At 38.1% G+C, this 16,069-nt stretch overlaps 1 protein-coding gene across 2 annotated transcripts in view; it reads left to right on the forward strand.

Annotated features, from left to right (window-relative positions):
• Nucleotides 1–598: 598 nt before the first annotated feature.
• Nucleotides 599–16,069, forward strand: part of DCTN4 (dynactin subunit 4) — a 29,518-nt gene continuing 14,047 nt past the window's right edge. The window contains exons 1-9 of one of the 2 annotated variants that reach the window (XM_038535017.1): nucleotides 599–775; nucleotides 3,510–3,580; nucleotides 5,905–6,083; nucleotides 11,510–11,553; nucleotides 12,547–12,654; nucleotides 13,775–13,795; nucleotides 14,195–14,268; nucleotides 14,492–14,604; nucleotides 14,901–15,010. In XM_038535017.1, coding sequence (XP_038390945.1) covers nucleotides 641–775; nucleotides 3,510–3,580; nucleotides 5,905–6,083; nucleotides 11,510–11,553; nucleotides 12,547–12,654; nucleotides 13,775–13,795; nucleotides 14,195–14,268; nucleotides 14,492–14,604; nucleotides 14,901–15,010 — 855 coding nt within the window. In that variant the 5' untranslated portion in view covers nucleotides 599–640. The remainder of the gene's footprint in view (nucleotides 776–3,509; nucleotides 3,581–5,904; nucleotides 6,084–11,509; nucleotides 11,554–12,546; nucleotides 12,655–13,774; nucleotides 13,796–14,194; nucleotides 14,269–14,491; nucleotides 14,605–14,900; nucleotides 15,011–16,069) is intronic. The other variant, XM_038535018.1, reaches the window with a different exon arrangement.

Consider the following 16,069-nt stretch of genomic DNA (forward strand, 5'->3'; position numbering starts at 1 on the left):
CACTCATGGACTTAATTCCTCCGTTAATCAATAACTTACCCAACGCTCATAATATAGACTTAGTCTAATTTTAAGTACTCGAAACCGGGAAATGAATGAGACACGGCTTCGATGTGCAGGAACTCACAGTCTAAGAAATCTGAAACGAGATAACGCCTGTGCAGACCTCCTACAGGTCAGTGACAAGGCAGTCCAGAGAAATTGCTGGCGCGACTCCTAACTTTCCAGTCCCAGAGGACTCTGTCCCCGAGACCCTCCCTCCGCCTTCCGAAGGTTGGCCTGGAAGGCGAGGGCAGGAGGGGCAGCTGTAAATAGAACAAAAGAGCAGCCTTTCTTTTGGGGGAGAAATAAGGAAAAAGGAGAGCACCGGCCTGTCTGTGTTCGATCAGTTGACTGCGTGCTTAACCACAGAAAGGTCGGACTTCCCGTCCAGGGAGCAAAAGTTCACCGCAGCGCTGGGGAGAAACCGCGGATGCCCGGCCGCGCACGCGCACCGGCTTCCGCCCCGCGCCCCGCGCCCCCGCGGTCGGAAGCTTGACGCAAAGCGTCGGACGAAAGACGTAGGAAAGGCGGCGAGAGAAACGCAGGCTCTCGGGTCACGTGACGCGGCGAGCGCGTCGTCGGCTCCTCCCCCTCCAAGATGGCGTCCTTGCTGCAATCAGAGAGGGTGCTCTACCTCGTCCAGGGAGAGAAGAAGGTCCGGGCCCCGCTGTCGCAGCTGTACTTCTGCCGCTATTGTAGCGAACTGCGGTCGCTGGAATGTGTGTCTCACGAGGTAATGCGGTCGGTCGTCCCGTGCCGAGTGTGTCTGTGTTGGGGGGAGGGGGGCAGGGTTCGTCCTAGTCACCGCGACTGGCGGGTAGTCATTTTCCTAGCTTGCCGATTGGCTGTGTCTTCCGTCACTCAGATTTGCTTGCGATTTAACTTGCCTTCTAATTTGTCATTTGGAAAGAAGGAGAGGCCTTGGGTGGGGCTGAGCGGATCTTTTGGTTCTAGGGCGCCCTCTGATTGGACAAACCTGACTTTGGGGCCCTGGCTGTCTCCTGGGGGGTGGGGGTGGGGGTGGGGGGTCTGGTAATTGGGTGGGTTGGGGAGGAAGCTGTGGGGGTGTTGACTGGGGCCCACCTGAGGGGCGACGTACCGTCTTTCCACGACTGTCTGTAGGGTGGAGCCCGCAGGCAGTCTCATTCACGCTTCTTCCATCCTGGAAGTTCTGCCCTTACTTTGGCCAGAAAGGGCCTTCCGGGCTCTGTTTTCCGGCTCAGGCCAAGGCCTGCAGCAGGGAAGAGGTTGGGCTGCGGCGAGTTGAGCGAAAAGTGCTTAGAATAAGGTGTGTCGTGTAAGAAGCTCATGGCGTTTCTCCAGAGGGTATGGTGCTGTCCTCAGGCACAACTGGGCGTTGGAAGTGGGATTGCTCAGGACTCGTAAAGCACTCCACCCTATTTTTTTTTTAATTATATATGTGTGTGTGTGTGTGTACCAAATAACGAAATCCTCAAACTTCTGCAGCACTTGGTACAACTTGTTCATTCAGTAAGCTTTGGGGATTAAACGACGAGTGAAGACATAAATCCTGTTGTTGAGTGACTCACAGTCTAGTTAAGAAAAAGCTGCTGGGAACAGTTACTGCTTATTCAGTACTTTGTATATGCCATGGGTTTATGTAAACTCCTTTAATCATCCCAGAGCCCAACAGAATGGATACCTTAAACACACACACACACACACACACACACACACACACACAACTTTATAGTTAAGGTAACAGATGCAATGTTTGACCTAGATCACAGCCAAAAATTTGGAGGTGACAGGGAGGACCAGGATTTGAAACTCCTCAGCCTTTCAAATCAGGATTTGAAACATGATTCAGAGAACTTCACTGAAGATCCCCAGTCTGTTAAAAATGCGTATGAATACGTGCCCTATGCTATCTGCCATTTTACACATTATCATTAATAGTTTTATTTGGTATATTTTTCATCATATTAAGAATAGTCACAAAAAATAATAGTCACAGAAAGCAGTTAAATAATACAAGAGAAAAATCAATGCCATATCATGTACATGACATCTCTTGTATTTTTTTCATTTGTGCTTTCTCCGTATCTCTTTAGCAGGTCCTTTGTCTTTTACATGCTTTTCCTGTTCAGGCTCCACCTCCACCTCCACCTCCAGAGTTTATTGGATTAGATTCCCACTTGGTGGTCATGGGAGAGCTCAGCCTCCATGATTTCCAAGGATATCTTGAGCTAGGACATTCTGTCTTACTGCGTCTTTCACAGACTCATGGGTACCTCCACCTATGAAGTGGAGGCCATTTAGAGTTTCGGGAAGGATGAGACTAGTGAGGGCTGGAGGAGTCCAGAAAGTTCTAACCAAGAACCTGGGATTAGAGCTGCACTTGAAGGGACACCCGTAATTTGAAAGGAGCCACAAGAAGGAACAAATTATTGTTTGCCTTTTATGATGAGTGAGTGCACATATTAGCCAAAACTGTATTTTATGTTCCTGGAGATAATTTGAGCAGAAACTATTCTTTCAAAGGTGGTCTTATGTAGAGCAGATGATGAAAAAAGAAGCCTGTTTTTATCATAGTATTTATATTCAAATCTGTCTTTATATCTGTAGGTGATTAGAGTTCTAGAATTGTCCAATAGGATCTACCTACATTAAAGAAAATAATTATTCAGATCTTAAAAAATACAGTAAATTTAATTTTCTGCTGTTTTTCAGTTAAACACAATAAGGCTATCTTGCTAGTTTAGTAGTTTAATTTGCCATTTAAAAATCTCTAATCAGTTGTCTAAAGCTGGTTTTGTAAATGTTAATTTATGCTTTTGTGAACCTGTAATACTTTAGTAATAAGATAACTTTTTTAAGGGATCCCTGGGTGGCGCAGCGGTTTGGCGCCTGCCTTTGGCCCAGGGCGCGATCCTGGAGACCCGGGATCGAATCCCACGTCGGGCTCCCGGTGCATGGAGCCTGCTTCTCCCTCTGCCTGTGTCTCTGCGCTTCTCTCTCTCTGTGACTATCATAAATAAATAAAAATTAAAAAAAAAAAAGATAACTTTTTTAAGTCTCTCTTAACAATTTAAGTGTGGTCAAGTTCTTACAGTCCATTAAAGCTAAACACTAAAAAGGATGGAAGGATATTTGATCACAGCTTCACAAAGTAGGTTATTATATTTTTTATTACTCTGTTACGCTAAATTATCATAGAGTTCTTCTTTTCCATAGACACCTTTTAACACATGTATTACATAAAACCCTGATGAAAGGGAACAGGAAAGATCAGAAAGGAAAAATGGAATGGTTTTAGAAAATCTAGAGGATAAGAAAAAACATGGTTGAAGAATAAGCTGTAAACAGTCTAGGTTCTTTGGCATATCATTGGTTTCTCACTTTCTGCTGCAGTATATTTTAGAATTCACTATTTGGCATAAATGTATATACAAGCTAGACTGAGTGCCTTTTCCTCTGATTTTTAGTTTCTTGTTTCTTTCTAGGTGGACTCCCATTATTGTCCCAGCTGCTTAGAAAATATGCCATCAGCTGAAGCCAAACTAAAAAAGAATAGGTAAGGGGCAGCCCCGGTGGCGCAGCGGTTTAGCGCCGCCTGCAGCAGCCTGGGTGTGATCCTGGAGACCTGGGATCGAGTCCCACATCGGGCTTCCTGCATGGAGCCTGCTTCTTCCTCTGCTTTTCTCTCTTTCTCTTTCTCTCTCTCTCTGAATAAATAAATAAAAAAGATTCTTAAAAAAGCACCTTTAAAAAATAAAAAATAAATAAAAAAGAATAGGTAAGACTGTGATCCATTTTTTTCTGTTTTCTCAACTGTTTTTTTTTTTTAATAGCTAGTAAGAAAATACATGGAATTAACTCTCTTTTCTAACTAGCTGGTTTTCACTTTTTAGCATCACCTTTGCCAAAGATGAAGTGTCCTTTGATTTTTTAAATTAGTTTTCTATTTTAGAACAGCTTTAAACTTAAGAATTAAGGTGAAGATGGTACAGAGAGTTCTGTGCACTTCATACACAGTCTCTCCTAGTAACGTCTTACATTAGTATAGTATATTTGCCTCAGTTAATGAACAACATTGATACTTTATTATTAAACACTTCGTTTTATTCAGATTTCCTCAGTTTTTCCCTGTTTTCCTTTTTCTGTTCCAGGATTCTATTTAGGATACACACTTTATATTTAATAGTCATGTCTCCTTAGGCTTCTCTTGCTGTTTCATTTTCTTAAGCTTTCCTTTGTTTTGAGGACCTTAAAAGTTCTGAGGAGTACTGGTAAGATATTTTGTAGAATGTCCCTTGATTGGAATTTATCTGATGTTTTTCTCATCAGCTGGGGAAATATGTTTTGGGGAGGAAGACAACAGAGGTAAAGTACATCTTTCATTGCATCCACCGAGGGTACATACTATTAATAGAACTTATCACTGTTTATGTTAATTTTGATGACCTGGCTTGAACTCTTGTTTGTCAGGTTTCTCTGATATAGGGTCATTCTTTTTTCTCCTTTTTTATACTGTACTCTTTGGAGGGAAAAATCACACTTACAGCTGACACTTAAATAGTTGGGAGTTAGGCACCCCCTCCATGAGGGTTCTCTGCATAAGTTATTTGGAATTCTTTTGAATGGCAGGTTTTTCTCTCTTCTCTCCTGTTTAATTATTTATTTAAAGCATGAATATTGATTTTATGCATTAGGATATAATCCAGTACCACTTTATTTTTTTGCTTAGATTGTTCCAGCTTTGGCCATTGGGAGCTCTTTTAGTAGACTCCTGTATACCTTTGACATACTGCCATCATTGCATGGTGGGGGGCCGGGGTTATTCATTCTTGGAGCATTTCCTTACTTTTCTGTCCTACAAGATACTCCAGTCTCATCCCAGGACTCTGCTTCAGTCTTGCAATTTCTCCAAGTAGCCCTGGTTCCTTTTATTGAAAAATGGTATTAATAAAAAACAAGATTTGGGTAGTAGGTGTGCTCATACCCACTGGATTTTTAGCTTAGCATGGAAGTCCTTTCTACCATCATACCCTTAAGCCTCTGTGGATGTGAACCACTATGACTTATCTTTCCTGAACCTGATAATTACCTCCTGATAAGCCAGACACTTTTTTTTTTATGTTGTTCACACACTAATTTTATCATTTAATCCTCAAAATATCAGTGAACAGTGGGTGGATACCATTATTATCCTCATATGAGGATGTTATCCAGATGGCAAAGTATCACAGATAGAGTTGTGGAACAGAGCTTCAGAGCAAGTCCAGGACTGGAAGTGAAATCTTGATAATTTCAGATAGTGAGGAAGTTGTAAGCAACAAAGCACAGGGGCCCCTGAAGGGGAGGAGTAGGGCCTAAGGAGAGAACAGAAAGCCCTGAAAATGCAATGCTCCTGAACTGTTGCAGCTTGATAGCATTGTTTGGTTTCTGTGTCAGCTCTCTGACACAGCAAATAAGCAGTTGTTTTCCAAACCCAATTTCACAGCTTATTGTGTTATTGCCTCTCAAGTTTTCCTTGTATAGCTGCTCTGTCCTGTGACCTCTCTCTTCCTCAGGAATCGTGGTCTGTGTAAGCCTAAAAAGAGTCTGAAATACTTAAATCCAGACTGTTTAACAGTGATTTTCTCTGGAGTAGGGTTGAGTCAGGCTTTAATTCTTCAGGAACTTTGGTGATGATTGTATTTTACTAAAAATAGATATACATATATATTTTTTAAATTTTAAAACAAGATTTTAATACTATTTAATTTCTTTTTAGTTGAGAGACACTCCTCTCTTATAGTTCCCTCTGGAATTCCTAATACCTAGAACAACGTGTGGCACAAGGCAGGTGCTTGATCAATATTTGTCAAATGACTGAACAGTTATGTTGTGTTATAGATGTGCCAACTGCTTTGACTGTCCTGGCTGTATGCATACTCTCTCCACTCGGGCAACAAGCATCTCCACACAGCTTCCAGACGACCCTGCCAAGACCACCATGAAGAAAGCCTACTACCTGGCCTGTGGATTTTGTCGCTGGACATCTAGAGATGTAGGCATGGCAGACAAATCTGTAGGTGAGTCAGGCAGACTTCAACATGAGATTTTGTGAAATTGGCAGTGTTATAATTGCCCACAGATTATTATTTCTGTTACTTGTTGGAAGGCAGGAGCAGATTATTATTTCTGTTACTTATTGGAAGGCAGGAGCTAAATTCAGATCTAATTCTTCTGTGTTCCCAAACTCTCACATTTATGGACTATGATGTTTCATCTAAGACTGGATAAACTATTTAGTTTTCTTAGAGTTGATAAAATAGCATTGATAAATCCCAACACTTTCTTAGAATCAAAAAAACTTTTTGCAGATTTTTTAAAGATTTTATTTATTTATTCATGAGCGACACACAGAGAGAGAGGCAGAGACACAGGCAGAGGGGAGGAGCAGGCTCTCTCCAGGGAGCCTGATGTGGGACTCAATCCCTAAGCCACCCAGGTGTCCCCTTAGAATCAAAATACTGATGCTCTTTCTAAAAGATAGACAGTCCTGATGATGAAAGACACCATGAACAAATCTAAAAGATAAAGATGACAAACTAAGAGAAATATTTGGATCCAATGTAACAGACTAAAGATAAATAACTGAAAATGAAGAACCCTTGTAAATCAAGAAAGAGGCCCCAGAGAAAGACCAGGCAAAGGATAAGAAGAGCAGCTCTCAAAATGGAAATAAAAATGATCGATAACCAAAATGTGTACATGGAAGACCCTATGATAGGGTTAAAATGATCTTTATCTGGCCTCCAAACTCTTCCAAACCTTGCAAATTCCATAGTAAGACCTTAACCTCTCATAAATTTACGACTCAAGTTTGTGTTTCCCTCCCCTGACATTTTTTAGCCCTTTCTTTTTATTTCTTAACTCTTTCTTTGAGTATCATAAATTGCCTTACACTATTAATGCAAATTAAAACTTGTTTGATTTGGCAAATTTTTTAAATCTGGTAATATCAAGTGTTGGCAAAAATATGGGAAAATAGTTATTTTATATGCTACTACCTGGGAGAGCAGTTTGATAACTTCTATAAAATTTTTATTTTTTAAATTTATTAATAAAATTAATAAAATTAAATTTTATTTTTACACTTTAATTTTTAAAGTGTATTTATTTGAGTGATCTCTATATTCAACATGGAGCTTGAACTCACAATCGCGAAATTGAGAGTCATGCTCCTCCAAATGAGCCAGCCAGGCACTCCTCTATTCTTTTTTTTTTTTTCTTAAGATGTATTTGTTTGAGAGAGAGCACGAGTGGAAGGGGTAAAGGGAGAGGGAGAAAGAATCTCAAGCAGACTCTGTGCTGGGTGCAGAGCCAGACTTGGTGCTCAGTCTCATGACTGTGAGATCACAACCTGAGCCAAAACCAAGAGTCAGACACTTAACTAACTCTACCACCCAGGCACCGCCCCCTCCTTTTTTTATTTCCCCAAAATAGGCTCCACCCCCACCTTGGAGCCCAACACCCGGCTTGAACTCACGACCATGAGCTTAAGAATTGAGTGAGATCAAGATTTGGACTCTTAACTGATTGAGCCACCCAGGTGCTCCAAAGTGCCCCTTTCTATATTTGTTCTTATTTTAACAAAATAAATGGCATTTTATTTATTTTAATTCCAGTAGAGTTAACATACAGTGTTACATTAATTTCAAGTGTACAATATAGTGATTACACAATTCTGTACATGACTCCGTGTTCATCATGATAGTATACTCTTAAACTCCTTCACCATTTATTAAAAATAATTTGCAGATAAAGAAGATGTGGTCTATGTATACAATGGAATATTACTCAGCCATTAGAAACGACAAATACCCACCATTTGCTTCGACGTGGATGGAACTGGAGGGTATTAGCTGAGTGAAATAAGTCATTCGGAGAAAGACAAACATATGTTTGTCTCATTCATTTGGGGAATATAAAAAATCATGAAAGGGAATAAAGGAGAAAGGAGTGAAAATATCAGTGAGGGTGACAGAAATGAGAGACCTCTAACTCTGGGAAACGAACAAGGGGTGGTGGAAAGAGAGGTGGGCGAGGGGGATGGGGTGACTGGGTGACAGGCACAGGGGGGGGGCACTTGATGAGATGAAAACTGGGTGATATGCTATATGTTGGCAAATTGAACTCTAATAAAAAATGAATAAATAAAATAATAATAATAATTTGCTTTATCCTTCTGCTTAGCAATTTCATATCCAAATACCCTGAGGCGTTAAACACGTGCTCAAAGATACATGTATTTATGTAGAATATCAGTGAAACAGAAAAATTGTGTTTGGACCTAAAGTGCACGTAAGGCACTAATTACCTTTCCATCATTTGAGCATTTCAGAGTAGAGATTGCACTTACCTTTAATAAAGGAAACTTCCTTTATTTTTACATTTCCTGTACTTGTGGTTAACGTAAGAGAAACTGTACAGTCAGTTCAAAGTCTTGAGTTGCTATTTATTTTTTTATAAAACAGTAGTATTGCTAACTCCCCGTTGTCTTTTTTATTTCTAAAATGTCATTCAATTTTCTGAAACAACTTAGTTTTTTTTTGGATTTTCATTAAAATTTCAGCTTCCTAGTCTATGAGGACGCCCATAATGAACTCATTATGTCATTTGATATAACTAAAATGAAGGACTCTACATAATTTGGAAGTTAGTATAGGTCAGGTTTCTTTAGATTCAACTCTGTTACTAAAAATTTAATCCTTGATACTGTTGTTTGGTTTAGAATGCTTGAGCTCTTTGTTGCTGGATTGATAATTCCTGAAATGTGGTTTGTATTAGGAAGACTCTGTAGCACCTTTCTAGATTGTCAGTAAATATTTGTGTTTTAATGTCAATGTAGCAAGTAAGTTGTTTGAATTTGCTTATGCATTTAAATTGAATATGAAAAAAAAAGGGGGATCCCTGGGTGGCTCAGTGGTTTAACACCTGCCTTTGGCCCAGGGTGCGATCCTGGAGTCCCAGGATCGAGTCCCGCGTCGGGCTCCCGGCATGGAGCCTGCTTGTCCCTCTGCCTGTGTCTTTGCCTCTCTCTCTCTCTGAAATAAATAAATAAACAAACAAACAAATCTGTCCATTCATTCATCCATCCATCCATCCAGGATGGATGGATGGCGGTATATATGCCTCATTGAATTGAAGTGTATTTTTTTGAAGTGTATTTTTTCTGTTTGTATTTTGTCTCTTGTTATCAAGTTAAAGAAACAAAGCCCAGAAATCCAAATAGATTTCTCAGTGTTACTCTTAAGAGAATGTTTTATGCTTTTTAGATTATGAGCCATTAAGACTGGAGAATTTGTATTTCAAAGCTTAAAATCTGTGTTTACTTCCAGAAATCTATCTCCTGTAGAGTATTTTGACAATGATAATTGAATACTAGGAGCTCTTAAAGAGTACAGATCATTTTTTCTTTCATGATGTCATTTGTGTCTGAGAAGTTCTGAAACCACTTTAGAACTATTTGTTTATTTATAAGTAAGCCATTATGTCTGTAATGTGCAGAGAAATGAGATTGTTATGTCTCCCAAATTGCTCTTCAGAGTAAATTACCAGTTCTAAAGAAGCAATTAGGTAAAACATCTAGATTTTGCAAAATATTACTACAACTAAAACATTTGTTTCACATAATTATTTTTCATGATTGCCTTAAGTAAGGCAGTCTTTAAAATATGAATATTGTGGTAAAGGATATTTTTGCCGTTTCTTGCAAGGTGAGGTATCCTCGTCAACAAGCGTCCTTGTTATTTTGAAAAAAGGTTATTTTTACTTATACAGATAATACACATTCATGTATTTTATCAGTGAACTTCAGAAATTAAACATAACCAAAACAGTTTAAGCCCCTTGTGTAGCCCATCTCCACTATATTCCCCTTCCTTAGCCTCCTAGAGAGAAAGTAATCATCCTACTCCTGAATTCAGTGTTTATCAGTATCCATGCATGTCTTTATACTTCTCCACATATGTATGTATGTATGCAGCCACTAACAAGTGTTTTTCAAGTGGAAACATACTGTATGTATCCTGCTACAACTTTTCTGTGTTGGCATTATGTTCCTGATACATAATTGATTTATACATGACTTACCAGAGTTTACTTAGTCCCTTCTTGATGGACATTTATTTAGGCTTTCATTTTTTTACCTTTGTTAACAGTGCTCTCAGAATCATCCAAGAATAAAGGTTTCTCTGCATAACTGAAAGTAAAATTGCTTCTTTTAAGTTGTTTGTATCTTTAGCTCTCCAAAACAACTTATCAGTTTTTGCTCCCACTGGTAATAAGAGTAGACTACCCATTGCTCCAGATCCTTGGCAGCTCTAGTATTATCGAACTTTCAAATTTTTCCAAACTGATGGTTGTAAAATGGTATCTCACTATAATTTACTTTTCCCCTCTTTTTGGCGAGCCTAATTGAGATATATACAGTTGACCCTTGAACAGTGCAGAGGAAAGAGGTGTTGACCCACTGTGCAGTGAAGAATCTGTGCGTGACTTTTGACTCCCCAAAAACTTAACTACTAATAGCTTACTGTTGACTGGAAGCCTTACTGATGACATAAACAGTTGACTAACACATATTTTTTTATGTTATATGTATTGTGTATATAGATAGATGTAGTTTTATAGTAAAGTAGGCCAGAGAAGCAATAAAAAATATACTTGCAGTACTGTATTGTATTTATTGAAAATACGCATTTAGTGGACCCACACAGTTCAAACCGTGTTAAGAGTCAGCTGTATTCATTTTGGTTTTACTTTTAGCTTTCCAGAATAATCTTTTCCATTATGATTTGTGTAGTTTGTTACTTACCTAATAAATTTTTCTCTGAATCAAGGTCATAGAATGTAGAAAATGCATGGTATTATAAATAAGAGCAGTGTCTTAAGAGTCTAACTGCTTGAGTTTGAGTCCTAGCTTTACACTTACTATCTGTGTGACTTTGGGCAAGTTATTTAACCTCTCTGAGCCTCAATTTTCTCATTTGTAAAATGAGACTAATAATAAGAATCCCCATATTAGAGGATTATTGTAGAAAATGAAATGTAATACATTTTGATGTCTGGCACAGAAGCTATGCATGTATTAGTTGTGGTGGTTGTGGTTATCTTTATAACCATTATTATTTTTAATGAAAAATTCATTCTAAATGTTCTCGTCTATATAACTCAGAACTACCTGCTTTTTTGTTCTTGTTTTTAATTTTTTTAAATTTATTTATTCATGAGAGACAGAGAGAGAGAGAGAGAGGCAGAGACAGGCAGAGGGAGAAGCAGGCTCCATGCAGAGAGCCTGACATGGGACTTGATCCTGGGTCTCTGGGATCAGGCGCTGAACTGAAGATGGCGCTAAACTGCTGAGCCTCCAGGGCTGCCCAGAACTACCTGTTTCTATGAAAATAAAAATATCAAATTATGGAAATTTGTTTAATGTTCCTTTGTTTTGCAGCTAGTGGTGGTTGGCAGGAACCTGAAAATCCTCACACGCAGCGGGTAAGTAAAGTATCGTCGGAGAGAGGATGAACTAAGAAAAGAGGGAGAAAAAGACTGAAGATCTTCCATTTTATCAGTGGATAGAACATATGCTTAGAAATCTGTGATGTGTATTTTGGTGTCTGTTACACATAGACAGTGCTTCTCATAAAACATTAAATCAAAAAAACAAACAAAAAAAAACATTAAATCACAGTGGCTGTGTGTTCTAGTCTGGCTTAAATTAGTAGAGAAACCTAGCTGTAGCTGCAGTTCTGCAGTCAGGTTATGATTCAGAAAAAGGAAAAAGTACTACATGGAATGTAAGTTATAAAATAATGTTTTTTCTCCTGTATGAAAAAATACCTATTTTCAGACATATAAAAGCTATATATCTCTATACAGGATTTCTGTTTTAATGTGTGTAAAATGTAACATACCTGTGTCTGTAAGTGTGTAAGAAAGATCTGTAAGCTGATGATTGCAGATACCTTTAGTAAGGGGAAGGGTAAACTTGGACACAAGAGATAAAAGAGAAGTGTTGCTTTTTATTCTTCATGTTTAATATTGTTTGAACTTTTCACAATCAATATTTATTGCTTTGAGGATTAAAATATATTCTAAAAAATGAAAATGTATGAGTGGGGGAGAAGGCAGAGTATGAGATGTCACATTCTTAGAAATAGATGAGCCTATGGCCATTCTAGAAAAAAAGGGATCAGCTGTAAGGGGAAATATGTAATGGAGTAAAAGAGTAGTAAAAAGAGGGCATGAAATTTCCAAGCCTTTTCATTGCCCATTTCTTCCCATTTTAAGCTTAAAGTTTCCACTTTAATTCTGCAAATAATCTAGAAAAATCTAATAAAAGTTCTCTTTGAAGAAAAGGGCAAATTTGCCCACCATAGTAATTTGACTTCTCTGTTCATTGTGTCCAAGTAGTTTCATTGATTAATTTTGCATATTTCTTGTTAGCTTTTTCATGAAAATAAATACTACATCTTTGATTTCTTGCAGATGAACAAACTGATTGAATATTACCAGCAGCTTGCTCAGAAAGAGAAGGTTGAGCGAGATCGCAAGAAACTGGCACGGCGTAGAAACTATATGCCTTTGGCTTTTTCGGTGAGGACTTGGTACAAAAAGGAATGTGCAGTTCATTGATCAAGACCTGTGTGCCTTGAGAACAATGACTATTTCAGAAAGTGGCTGCTGACCTTAGATTCCTGAATGATGGGTAGCAAAGACAGGTTTCTCCAATCATAGGTATTTAAGTCCAGCAGTTAGGTTTTTGCTGTATCATTCACTCTATTTGAGTTTTTTGAGTTTTAAGGACCTTTGTGTTCCTTTTTGAATCACTGCCCTCTCTCTTCTGATTATTCCCCAGGGCTAATGTTTAATTTTGTAGACACCACAGAACTCTTAAAACAGAAAGTCGGAAGAAGGTGGGCAAGTTTTAGATTTTATTTATATTACCCAGGTAGGCCACCTTTGACATCCTGTAGTAATGGGTTCCCAGCTCACATTATTTCTGGCACCCTCCTATATTTCCCCAGTGTGAAGAACACTGACTTTTACAACAGTGCATTTTGTGTGGTTAAATAAATAGTATTATATGCCAGTGTAATTGATAGAAATTCTTCACAGAAGACATTCTCTGCTATTTTGTATACTACCAATCCAGAAGCAAAGATTAGCATTTGAAGCTTTTGTTATTGTCCCTCGGGTTTTATTTGCTCTCATAGAATAATCTCTTTTCTATATGCTTGCTTGGGGCCCAGGAGGTTGACAATAACATTTATTGAAGGACAGTAATGTGTCAGGCACTGTGCTAATAAGCACTTTTCACATATTTAATCCCCACAATAATCCTGTGGGGTAGATTGACAGTTGAGGAAATGTAACTTGTACTGCTTCATACTGCTTCGTATGAGAATTAGCTAAACCATTGAAACCCTAAGGATTGGTGAGGTCCATATAAAAATACTTAGTTTAGAACTTAATAAAACATTAAAACGTGCAAAACATCTAGATTTGGCAGAGGCTTTAGTGAATTTAATGAAATTTTAGGAATAGCCCAGTGGTATGATCGGCATATGCACTAGTATATTTAGGAGAGGAATTTGAATTAAAGGCATTATTCTTCCAGCTTCCCTTTTAACCTGCCTGCTGTATGAGTTTGCTTCTGTCTTATGCTGCATTTTTTTGTCTCTGTTGCAACCTGCTGCTATTTGGGGGCCTACAGCAACACACTATTCATGTAGTGGTAAGTTCTCTTTTATGATTCTTGCTAACCCTGAAGAAGTTAGCAGATGATCACTGATGTTCCAAGAACATCACTCCACACTCCACATAGTTCTGTTCTAAGCCATAGCTTAGATATTTTTAGATTAACAGTTTTCTAAAAATCACATTTAGTTCAGTTTTACTCTACTAATGTAGCTTTAGTCTCCATGTTTGGTGCTTTTACTTTTAAGAATAAGATGATCTGGGGCTACTTCCTTTAAAAGGAGCTTTCAAAGTAGCTTTTTTTTTTTCTTTTCCTGCTTATTTCCCTGAGCTTCTCATGCTGTCCCACCCCCTCCCCCCCCAAAAAAATCTTTCTTTTGGTAAATAGGATATATAAATATGGGATTTGTAATTGGAATTTCTTAACTCTGTTTAGGACAAATATGGTCTTGGAACCAGACTTCAGCGACCACGAGCTGGTGCAACCATCAGTACCCTTGCTGGACTGTCGTAAGTTTGGACATTAAATGGCTTTAAGGAGAAAAGCAGGTATTGAACTGAATATTGAAGGAATGTGGCATAAAACAATTGCCACATGACAAAAGAAGATTGTCATGCTTAGAAAAGACCTGAACAAAGAATTCTACAATAGAAGAATACTTCAGTTATTGATATCATAGGCTTTGAGGATATCAGGTGGACCTTTGAGAAATGAATGCTTTTTATCTTTTAGCCTTAAAGAAGGAGAGGACCAAAAAGAGATAAAGATTGAGCCAGCTCAGGCTGTAGACGAAGTGGAGCCTCTACCCGAAGATTACTATACAAGACCAGTAAATTTAACAGAGGGTAATATTTTACATTATTTTGCTTTGTTTCTACTTTACATCTAATTCTGCTTTTGTTGCTAATATGCCCCAAGTTTGAGATTTTTAATGGTATCATAGTTGTTAGTGGTAAAATAAATCAAGTAACAAATGAAATAGATATAATCACTTGAAGAACTTTAAAATGTCAAATTTCTCTATTGTAGTTTTTTGAAGAATTATTCACCAAGGAAGTATTGGTTCATGTGATTATCTCATGTAAGTCTGACTTTGAGTGAGTCATTGTAAACTAAGTCTGGTTTCTGCTTTTCATGCTAGTGACTACCCTTCAGCAGCGCCTCTTGCAGCCTGACTTCCAGCCAGTCTGTGCTTCACAGCTCTATCCTCGTCACAAACATCTTCTGATCAAACGATCCCTGCGCTGTCGGGTAATTATTACATTCTTTAGAATTGCCATTTGTACAAGAGAAAAGCAAAAATAAACATTTGTACCTGGCCAATCAAAGCTTCTGGAATGTAGTAAATATAAAAAATACTTAGAGAATGTACTAGGTGTCCAGGTACCAATTTAATTTGCTTTCAAGGTAAAAATCCTTACAACTATGAGGTGTGGATATTATTGTTATTGTTCTACAGATGTGGACACTGAGGTACCTGAAGGTTAATAAATTCATAGCACTAACTCCTAAAAGAGTAGTGAAAGAATATATAACTTATAGGCTGGTAAAGAGGAAACAAAAAGGAGTAATAAAATAATTTAAAAGAGAGGAAGAAAGAGGAACCATCAGCAAATCCAGCCTCTATAGATTTATGAAACAAACAGTTGAGTTTCTTTGATAAATAAATTGTAAAAAAAAAAAAAAGGGGGGGGGGGGGAAAGGAAAAGAAAACTTTTAAATCCGTGCTATTCAGCAGAAATTTCTCTGATGATGGAAATGTTCTGTATATGTACAGTCCAACATGGTAGACACTAGCCACATGTCGCTGTTGAGCACTTGAATGTGACATTGTGTTTGAGGTGCTAGATCTTTCATCTTTGTTAATTAAATAATCACGTGTGACTAGTGGCTACTGACAATACAACTCTAGATTAGAAGAGACTTAAGAGGCATATCAACCAAACACAGCATGTAGACTTCATTTAAATCCCAATTCAAACACAACCTCAGAAGAAAATGAAGGAAGCGTGGGGGATAGGAAAAAACATTTATGAAACCTTTGGGGAAATTTAAACACTACCTGGATTTTTTATGCTATTAAGAGAACTTTTCATGTTTTTAGGGATAATAGTATTATTATTTTCAAAAATACTTTTATCTTTTAGAGATGTATACCAAAATATTTATGGGTGAAATGACATGATATCCAATGTTTGTTTCAGAATAATAAGACATGGTAGAAGGGTGAGAGTATAGATGAAACAAGTTTGCCCATGGTTGCTAACAAGTTGCTAATTGTTGAAGCTGGGTCACTTGTACCTAGGAATT

This window comes from Canis lupus, chromosome 4 (genome assembly GCF_011100685.1).
Source record: "Canis lupus familiaris isolate Mischka breed German Shepherd chromosome 4, alternate assembly UU_Cfam_GSD_1.0, whole genome shotgun sequence".
Lineage (NCBI taxonomy): Eukaryota > Metazoa > Chordata > Mammalia > Carnivora > Canidae > Canis > Canis lupus.